At 39.8% G+C, this 10,970-nt stretch overlaps 1 protein-coding gene across 1 annotated transcript in view; it reads right to left on the bottom strand.

Annotated features, from left to right (window-relative positions):
* F13a1 (coagulation factor XIII A chain) overlaps window positions 1-10,970 on the bottom strand; it is a 165,649-nt gene that overhangs the window by 4,554 nt on the left and 150,125 nt on the right. The window contains exon 14 of the mRNA XM_028763226.1: window positions 5,894-6,030. Coding sequence (XP_028619059.1) covers window positions 5,894-6,030 — 137 coding nt within the window. The remainder of the gene's footprint in view (window positions 1-5,893; window positions 6,031-10,970) is intronic.

Genomic DNA, 10,970 nt, shown 5'->3' with positions numbered 1-10,970 from the left:
CTCTCTCTCTCTCTCTCTCTCTCTCTCTCTCTCTCTCTCTCTCTCTGTGTGTGTGTGTGTGTGTGTGTGTGTTTGTGTGTGTATCTCTATCTCTCTCCTCTCCCTTATCTCTGTTTTTTTTTGTGACATGATAGCCATGGATGTTCTGGAACTGCCTCTGTCAGGCCTCTAACTCACATAAAACAGCTTCCTGCCTTTGCCTCTTGAGTGTTGGGATTTTAGGTATGCTCCACCACTGCCCAGTTAAAGGAAGGTGTTCTTATCAGGGTGTTAGACACACAGAGGCCACATTCAGACTGACTGAGACAGACGTCAATGACCAGAGTAGGAAGCTTAAGAGAGGAGATGGGGTTCTGGGAAAACTGGGGTGAGGAAAGGATGATGGAGGATGATGAATGTCTCTCAAGAGCAGAGATGTCAGGGGACCAGAAAAAAGTGCTTGTGCCCAGCAAAAGAAGAACCTACAGAACCAAGAGATTTTGTAGTCAATGCCACTAGTTGCCAAGAGAGGTCTCAAGGTTAAGAGTCAGGCCCTTTCTCCCGGACACTTAGAGCAGACTGGAGACACAAAGGTGCTCTGGTGATGCTTGGTTTGGGACTGAATCTGTGGTAGAGGTGGCCAGGAAGGAGCACTACCAAAGACAGTCAGATGTAGTCCCAACACTGCAGTCGTGTGAATTCCCATTTGCCTTTGGGATTCCAGTATTACTTTAAACAGAAGTCAAAGGAAGAGAGGTGTATGAAGCCATATGCCTTTTCTTGACCTTTTTCATATAAAGTTAAACCATCAAAATATCACCTAAAGTTAGCAAAAACAATGTACATTCCAGATGTCTGTGCCACCACATGCTCTGGGACAGGAAGGGGATGAGCTCTGATTATGGTTTCAGTGTAAAATGTTCCCCACAGGTTCCCAGTCCCCAGCTGCTGTGGATCCATTTGATGTGAGAGTGACAGCCAGTCTCTGCTTCTCTGCTTTCCAATCTACCTCAGTGTGAGAAACACTCCCCACAAGAGAATAAAGCCACTGAGACAAGGTGCCATGCTTTTACCTCCATGATGGACTACTGTCTTTGACACTGTGAGACACAACAAATTCTTCTTCTCTAAGTGGCTTCTGTCAGGTGTTTTGCCATAGTAGTAAGAAGAGCATCACATCCCCAAACACAGAATGAGAAATGTACTTTTCCCCCTGTACATGGCCAGCGGATGAGAAACACCATGGAAACACTCTCAATGCCCAAGGTATTGCGTTTCCAATGATAATTAAAATGTCTGAATTGATTTTGTAGAAGTTAATATTTTCCTTGTTTTGGCTCTTTGTAGATATGGCTCTCCACATTATTTCAACCAGTTTCCAAATTTTGAAATGCATAATCTCTGTATAAATATTGTTTTCAAATTGACTTTATGACTCAAAGCTTGTAAAACACTGCCTTTGCTGTTGCTTATTTACAAAGGTGATTGAGCGTTAACCACTGAATAGGGCAAGAAGCAGGTCAGGAAAGTGAATTGTCCTACCCTCAAATTTATGGCAAGAAATGGTAAAAGCATACCATTTTTATTAATGTCAGCTCCACCTTCGTGGTCATTGCTTACTCTGCCCAAGCCCTTTTTACTTAGGGAAGCCCCTCCTGCCTGCATGTGCTCAGGGGCTCAGTCCCTAGTGTCCTGTGAATGTTTTGATGTGAATGTGGGTTTATGGTATTGAAATATCTCTGCTGTCGTTACCTGGACCCACCCATTCTCTCACTCATGGTTTTCCATATATCTGTCAATGTCCTACTATGCAAAAGAAAAAAAAGTTACCCTTCATCAGGGTCTATCGTGGATTGGTGCAATGCAGGAAATTACCTCCCACAGAAACAAAACCTTCAGCCTTATTTCTTCCTTTACTATTATTCGCAAAATCACCCATATAATATGTGTACGGATGAGGATACTCAGATATGAAAATTCACGTGTGGGGCATTTTGCTTATGGATACACGCCTCACAGAAAGAAGAAAAAGAGTTTGCTCATTTCAGCCAGTGAAATAATGTTGGAATAAACCTATTTCCTGGGTACAAATGTCATGAAAAATGATGCTGAGGAATGCGCTGAGCCATCAGGATGTACCGGCCATTTATCATCCCAAGCGCACGCAGGCAAATGCAGCCAGCATCACCGTGAGCTGCAAGCACCTGTGGTTCATTCTCTGTCTGGCTTTTAGCTTCTGAGAACTCAAGTTTATTGTCCGATCACCATGTTGGGAAGGTTTTTTTTTTCTTTTTTTCTTGAGTTAATTCATTGAACCTGATCATGTTTTTAAAGACAAAAACAAATCTAGAAGAATTATTATTTAATATTCTGGAAGTATCAAATACAGAAATTTAAAATCCCAGGGTCACCAGGAGGCAGGAACTCTGAACACTTGAGGCAGATGAGAGGCAGAAGGGCTGAGAATAGGGGTGCCAGATGGTTAATCACCCCGAAGCAATGTCAGTTTACACTAAATGGAGATGGTGACATCCCAGTGTTCTCTGTATTTCTGGTTCTGATTCCCTGTTCACTAGTTCCTGCCCTAGGTTCTTCCTACTTCAGGCTTGAGAGCTTCTCTATATTGGATATGAAAGAGACAAAGATCTGGGAGATGAATGAAGGTAGTGATTTACCAACTATTAAGAACCCAGAATCCTATAGGGCTTATAGAATTATACAGAAGATTCAAGTAGTTACGTGAATTTGGCACTCCTAGGTTAGACCTCATCAACATTAAGCACAATAGGATATTTCTAATTATCTGGCCCTATAGAAGTGGGTGCTGGTTGCTTCCAGTCTTAGTTGAAAAGGTATATACCTGAGGCAGGAGGAAATAGAGAAGGTTATCAAGCAAGTCCCAAAAACAAATTCTTCTGATGCCATGTCACACTCTCCACCACCCATGCCCCTATGTCTGACTCTTAGGTAGAAAGCTTTTCTTGTTTAGAAAGAGTAATATTCTAGGTCTGAGATTCCATAGGAGATTGAGGATGAATATGGATTGAATATTCGTATTGTTTTTTTTTCCAAAAATACATCTATTGAAATCCCACCCCTATATGATGATGTCTAGAGATATCGCTCTTGCAAAGTAATCAGATGAGGTTGGGAGACTGGGGCCTTTGTGATAAAATTTAAGCACTTAGAAGAAAAGTACAGCATGCTTACCTACTTCTTGTTCCACTATGGGGAAAACCTGGCAGGGAGACAGACAGCTATCTGCCAGCCAAGAAGCGAGTCCTCAACTAGAACCCAATTGCCTGGCTTTTGACCTTAGACTTCCCTGGCTTCAGAATTCTGAGAAATAAATGTCATATATAACTTCAAAGAGTCACTAGAATGTCTGATGAACACAGAAGTCCCTATCTGCCTGCCCTCAGCTTATCTATCATAAACTTAGGTGTCAGTTATATGTGCTACAATGTGCTTTAAGCCAATGTGTAGGGAGGATATATTCCTTATGGGGACTGGCTTCATGTCTCCTTTCCTTGATTTACCTAACAATACCAGACACTAACAATAAGCAAATAATTCTTAGACTCTGTGTGCTTTGACCTCTGTTCTCCATATGCTAGGTCATTAACTATGACGATCATCTTTTTTATGGGATGTAGCATCCCTTTCTGTGTTGTATTAGTTAGCTTTCCATTACTATAATGAAGTGCCTGGCATAAGCTACTCATGAAGTTAAAAACCTGCTCATAGCTCATAAGGTTCAGATCCTAGGTTGTGCTGCTCTATGTACTCCTATCTATCCATCCATCCATCCATCCATCCATCCATCCATCCATCCATCCATCTACCTTTATCTATATCTATCTATCTATCTATCTATCTATCTATCTATCTATCTATCTATCTATCTATCTATCTATCTATCTCCCCTCCCCCAGGTGTTTTCATGTGCAACGTTATGGGTCACTTAGACAAACCCTATCAGGTGTTGGCCTTGATCAAGGTAGAATTCTCCAGACCGTCAAAGTACGGATACAACACAACTTTCTGGCACCCCAGAGAAATCTTGTGTCACTAAGAAGGAAAAATTGGATACAGCAGGCAACTGTTCAGCAAAGAGAACGTGTTTCACTTTGCCTGAGCAATTCCTGTATCTAATTGGAGTGGGAAGGTGCAAGAATGGGTGAGGGAGACTCTTGTTTCTGACAGAAACAGGGCTATTGCTATTGACCTCTTCCTCTGGCTGGCGTTGATTTCTAATTTAATTCCTTTTTCCCCTTGCAACTTTCTTATTAGCATAGGGAGGCTGTTATGGCTTGTGTTTGCATTTTTTAAAAAGCACTCAAATAATTTTCTCCATTGTGTATTGCATTTGCAAGAAGGCTACTCTGAGATGAAGGGATGTAAAAGTTGTAAGTTGTGCAGTTGCAGATAGCATTTATGAGCTATAAAGGTGCTTCAGAAAGGCTGAATGAGGCCTGGATCTTGTACTACAGCTTACTGAGAAGGATGACTTCTACCAAGGGCACTGGGAAAATTCCCAGCATCATATAGGTTCATATGGCAGTTTCCAGAGTCCCCCAATTCCTTTTCTATGCCTTAGAAGGTCACTCCCAAGAAATGTGCTAGATTGATTGATGTTGACAGGGACTTATTTGTAGTAGAAATGAAAGTAATAAACCTCAGAGATTGGGATCCATTCTAGATGTCACGATTTAAGAGGATCACAGATAAATTGGAGGATAAAGAGAGGGAGAGAGCATCACATTAGAGAGGAAGGAAAGATCAAGCAAGGACAAGCATTTGGTACGTGGTGGGGGAGAATTAAGGAAGAAAAGAAAGCTGTTTACAAACTTTTCAAGCCACCATATGAATGAATTAAGTGGGCCCTATGTTGCTCTAGTAAGAAATTAGGGTCATCAGTAAGACAGAAAGATAGCAAAGGGCATGCTGTTTCTGCAGTTAGAGTTACTTGATCATGGCATGAGCTACTGTAGTGTGAGCACCAACATTTTAAACGACGCTACAGAGACAGAACTGCTGGTTGTAGTCTAGTGATACTTGGCACTGAAGAGGCAGAACTCTATTTATATTACTACATAGATTGAAGTAGTTTTGGCCTTGAAGACTGGACCAAGTCTAGAATAGAACTCTTCAGTCTCAACTAAAAGAGCAACAATGGAGGCCAACAGTTCTAGTCAGTGACTATTGGTAAAATCTGAAGGATGGTGTTGGAAGGACAGAAACCTATGTATGAAAAGGAATGTCTTACCCCATCATCTCTGAAACATTGAAGATATTCAATTAGCATTGATTGATTCCTGAAGAGGTAGTGTAGTAAAATAATCTAAACTTGAACTCCAGAAATATGCTACCTTAGCTCAGACTTTTGATTACTCTCATATGTATCATGGGAGCAAACCAATCTAACTCTGTTTGTTTGTTTTTCCAGACAGGCTTTTCCTGTGTAACCTTGGCTGTCCTGGAACTCACTTTGTAAATCAGGCTGGTCTTGAACTCACAGAGATCTGCCTGTCCCTCCCTTCTGAGTATTGGGATTAAAGGCATGCACCACTACCACTTGGCACCAGTCTACCTCTTTAAGTCCCATATTCCTACATCTACCTCAGTAAGTTGGTTTAAAGGATTAATAGAAGTGTTATAGCAACCCTGTTTCTACCACAAAAATAGTTCATAAGAAGCAGAAACTTGCCAGATATTTTCAGTGGTATTAGATATAATTATCTATCTATCTATCTATCTATCTATCCATCCATCAAGATAAGAGATAGGAGAAGTAGATATATATAGATAAATAGGTAAGTAGGTAGATAGATAGATAGATAGATAGATAGATAGATAGATAGATATAGCTCCATTATATTTTTACTGTTTCCTTCCTTGTCCTGGTACTTACCGGAACATCTTCCTCTTGGGTCTTGTCACTCCAGGACCATCCAAATAAATCCAGACATTTTGTAGCGTTTCTTTTAAAGGATTAGTGAACTCAACAGTCACAACCATATCAGAGCCAACCATGGCAGCACCTCGGACCTGTGAAACAAGTTAGATGACAACACAGCTCATCAGCCACTACACGACATTGCTGCTATCTCCTTCGGCATCTTTCTCTTATTGCTGAGGTTTCTCAGTGTGGTTGCTCCTCGACAACTCATCAATGAGAGGGAGTGAGCCTATTGCTTCAACTGAGGAATATCTAACGAGGAAAAGATGTACTAATTACAATCCCACTCTTTTACTCATTATAAAACTTCCTCTAATTAGAGCTAAGGTTAATTGCTGTGGCCAACAACTGCTCTCTGTCAGCAGGAGGCAGGAGTGTGTCCTGTGGAGCAACAGATTTCCAAAGTGAGGGTAGCCAAGTGAACTCTGCTTTTGGAAAGAACTCAATTTTCCTGCACAGGTCATGAGGGATTTTAGAAGTCAAGAGGCAGGGAAATATTGCAAGGGCTTGGGCTTTCTCATAGATGTGTTAGAAAAACCCCAAAGGAGAGTCCTTGTTGGGTTTGAAGAAAAGAAACATTCATATTAAAATGGGTGTGAGAGGTTTCATCTGCAGCCATGTCTGATTCCATGAGGGTAGAAGTTAAAAAAACATGAGGTTAAATTTTGGACCATTTACCCAGAACAATCCCCCAGACTATTGGGTATTTGCCAGAGCTTCATATAAAACAGAGCTAAATGCTAGTGATACAGTTATTTAGGTTATGGCCTTGGATGACTATCTCAATCATTTTTCTCTATTTTTACTAATCTTATTAATTATAGAAAGTAACAGGTTTTGTTATACCATGTTTCTATATACATCTATACATCTATACATATATACATATAATGTCTTTTGGTGACACCCACTATTACCTTTCTTGCTACCTGTTCCTTGCCTGCTGGTCACCTTCTTCTTAAATAGTCTCCTTTCAGTTTCATGCTTAAAAAAATCTAGACTCCTCATAAGGATGAACACATGCGATATTTGTCTCTCTGAGTCTGGTTTATTTCATTTAACATATTGATCTTCATCTCCATCTGTTTTCTTGCAGATGACATCTTCTTTATGATGGAATAAAACTGCCATGTGGTGTATATATACATTATTTTCTTTATCTGCTCATCTGTTGATGGATATCTAGGCTGATGGTTCCACAGCTTTGCTATTGTTATGGCATCTCTTTGGTCTGCTGACTAAACTCCTTCAGGTATATACCCAGAAGTTGTATATCTAGGCCATATGGTAACACTAATTTTAGATTTCTGAGAAGCCTCCATATTGATTCTCATAGTGACTGCATCAGTACACATTTCTATCACTGGTGTATAAGGGGCCCTTTCCTCTAAAGTCTCAATATTTGTTGTTTGTTTCCTTGATGATAGCTACTCTAACTAGGGTAAGATGAAATCTTAATGCAGTTTAAAAATTAAAACATTTATTAAGTTTGTCCTTGGACTGTTCTTCACATGTATAACACGCACTCTGATTGCTATAACTCCTGCTTAATCTCCCTTCTCCTGTCACTGTGTCCCCTCCTCCTTATAAGTCCCATTTCTACATTTACAAGTTTTTGCTGTGATATATATATATTTTTATTTTTGACACTCTCAAGAGTTAAACAGCACACATGTGTGACAGATTTGAAACTATCCACTGGGACCTGGTGATAACAATTACTTGGGCACACAACTGAAGATAATGACAACCTCTCCCATAAAATCCATCAGTAGTCAATAGCTTAGAGGAAGAAATAGAGTAGAGCCCAGGTTGAACCTCAGTGATCCATGACTAACTGTTGATGAACTGAGTATGATGAAGTTGTGACTGTATTGACTGAACTATGTATGCCCAGAGGTCAGGAGTTCATAGCCCTTCTTCTTCCAACTTTTATGCTGTCCTCCCCCTCTTCCTTGATTACTCGAGCCTTAAAAGAGTTGACGCATTTACAGGTGAAATTCACAGATGAATGCTCAATTCTAATTTATTCTCAGCACCGTGAACACCTCTGCATTCTTGTGATCACTACTGTTCATCACCAAAAGAAGAGTCTCTGATGAAAGCTGGAGTAACATTTGTGCTATATGGGCTCCTATGGGGGTAGGAAAGGCATCAAGATTTCTTTGTATACTTAGAAACTGGAATGCCAAATAGATGGATCTGTATAAAACCAAATTCACTTGAGAACAAGATGATGATGATGATAATGATGATATGATGATGATAGTTTTATTCTAATAACAAAGGCATGGAGGGAGATGATGCACAAAAACCAGCTTGCAAGTTGCCCTGAGATCACAGTTCAAACTTCTTAAAACATCAGTGCTGCTTTTGACTTAGATAATTATCCTGTGCCCAACAAATAGTAAGTTGGGGGAATTGTTTTAAAGTGGCATTCACTGGTTGCTTGAGTTTTCTATGTAACAACCCGCCATTATTACATTTTTTCTTCAGTCAATGTATAATATATGAATACACACACACAGATATGAGACTTTCTTATGAATGGAGATTAAGAGGAAGAACATTGCCTGGAGAAGAGGACCCTTGCTTGCCAACTTTACAGCTGAGAATAAAATCTTATGGTTTTTGCTTCTCTGGTTTGTGACTAAATTTATGTCTATGGGATTCAAAACATTCTATCAGAAAAATAAAACTTTCAACCAATTCATCATGTTTATTTCATGACCACATTCCTAGGAAGTGTTTAGGGGCACTGAGGGTCGGGTAAGCTAATAATGATGGAGACAGAAGTAGGGACATCTGAAGGTAAGGACTGTATGCTGGGAAGAGGTCATTACTTTAACCAGTGGGAATTTACAATTACAGAGATCTCAGCCCACTCTGGAACCGGAAGATAGAAGCCCAGATGCTAGAGTCTATAATTTGTTTCTTTTGAGCACTCAGGCTTATTATTAAGGACCACTTCCATTGAAAAGCATGGTTCATGTGAATTCTCACACAAGGACTGCATTTCTTCCAGCTCCAAGGGACACAGGAAAAATATCAAAATTATCCCTTAAAGAGGAAAAGATCTGAGGACGAATCATTGGTGTTGTCTTTTTTTTTTTAAATAAATATCTAACATGAAAATTTGAAATCACTGGCCAGAATAAAATTAAAGTATTTCTATGAAAGAGCTTCAAGTTAGAACTCAGGACATGTTGACCAAGGGTGTTGGAAGCTACAACAATTGAATAGTAACTGAACAACCATGAATCCTCCTAGATCTATGATTGACTGTTGACAGGCCCAATCCGTTATAGGCTGGAAGCAACTTAGGTTCTTTTATTAAGAGGCATTTGCTCATCCTTGTGATGACATGGTGAAGGCAGTTGTACAAAAATACTTCTCACAGAAAAAATAAATTTTTAGGATATTTGTATACACACTTTACTAGCTGACTGTCCCTAATTTAAAAAATTCAAAATTGTGAAATACTCTAAACTATGGAATATGTTTGCATGGTGGATTGGAGCTTAGACATTTTTGGTTTTTGGAGTTTGGGATTAGGAACACCCAACATGTATTTGAAAGGTTGCCTGGTGTGTTTTGCCTTTGTGAATGGGTATTAGATCTGATTATGATTACAGTACAGAGTCTTCTTGGCTAATTTCATGTCTCACACCCAATTACTTTGTTTCCAGGTTTTATCTCTACAATTAGTGTCTGGGTTTAGTACATCAATATTGGTGCTAGCAGGAGGCTGGAGAGCAGTGGTTGATAGAGGAGGACTCTGTTTAGGCTGTTATGTGCTTGTTTTGCAACTAACAAAGGTTTGGTATCTATTCTCTTATATTTGTCTCTAGTCCCCAAAATTACAACTTCTTGTCCCTGACTGTCAAGAGGATGCTGAATCATAAAAACTCAGAACAACCTAAGCACAATACTTAACTGTTCAACATTCAACAGTCCTTCTTAGAAAATTTGAGTGGCATTTTCCTCCCTTTTTCTTAGAATAGAATAAAATACTTTCATGGTATCTATTAACTTAGGGAGATGTGTTATCTGTGGGGAAAGAATCTGTGTTGAATTCTTCCTGTGTTTTGAACAGCTCACTTTCTTTTTTATGCTGTGAAAACATTTCTATGTCAACATCACTCTCTCTCTGCTTTCTTTCATTTCATCTTTTTCATTTCTTTTTCTTTCCTTTTCTTTCTTCTTTCCTTTCTTTCTCTCCTTCCTCTCCCTCCTTCTCCCTTCCCCTCCCTCCTCTTGTTCTCATAAAGCCTTAAAGGGAGGCTTTAGGGAAATCCATAGGCCCTTAGGAAAAGGCATAGCACCATAGGTACTTGTTTAGAGAGATATGCTTATGACAAAGACCAGAGAAAAGAGCCCAGGACTTGCTATCCTTGTAGATGGCTCATGTTTTTACAGACAGCTCATGTCCCTGGTATCATGAACCTGCCTTGGTGGTTTAAATGAAAAATGTCTCCCATAGGTTCAAACATTTGAATACTTAGTCCCAAGTGGGTAGTGCTGTTGGGGAGGATTAGGGGTACAGTTTTGATGGAAAAAGTACATCATTATAGTTGGGCTTTGATGCTGCATAGCCTCACTCCATTTCCAGCTCACCCTCTTCTTTCTATGAGTGGTTGAGCAGGTAATCTCTCAGCATCCTGCTTCCACTGCCGTGCCTGACTACTACCATGTTTTTCCACCATGATGGACTCTTACTCCTCTAGATGTGTAAACCCAAAGAAACTCTTCCTTCTATAGATTGTCTTCATACTTTATCAAAACAACAGAAAAGTAACTAATACAGCTAATTTCATTTAAAATATCTATTTTTGAAACTCAACCCACAATATGTCTTTCCAAAGTAACTGTATGCGTTAATATTGATGCACTGAGTTCTACCTTGTATAGAAGGTCAGGACAGCGAGCTACTACTCAGATCCTTTGAGAAAAAGGAAAACAATTCTTCACCCCTCCCCCAGAGAGAGAGAGAGAGAGAGAGAGAGAGAGAGAGAGAGAGAGAGAGAGA

This window comes from Grammomys surdaster, unplaced genomic scaffold (assembly GCF_004785775.1).
Source record: "Grammomys surdaster isolate TR1022 unplaced genomic scaffold, NIH_TR_1.0 137, whole genome shotgun sequence".
Lineage (NCBI taxonomy): Eukaryota > Metazoa > Chordata > Mammalia > Rodentia > Muridae > Grammomys > Grammomys surdaster.
This window is presented reverse-complemented; position numbering and strand designations above follow the sequence as displayed.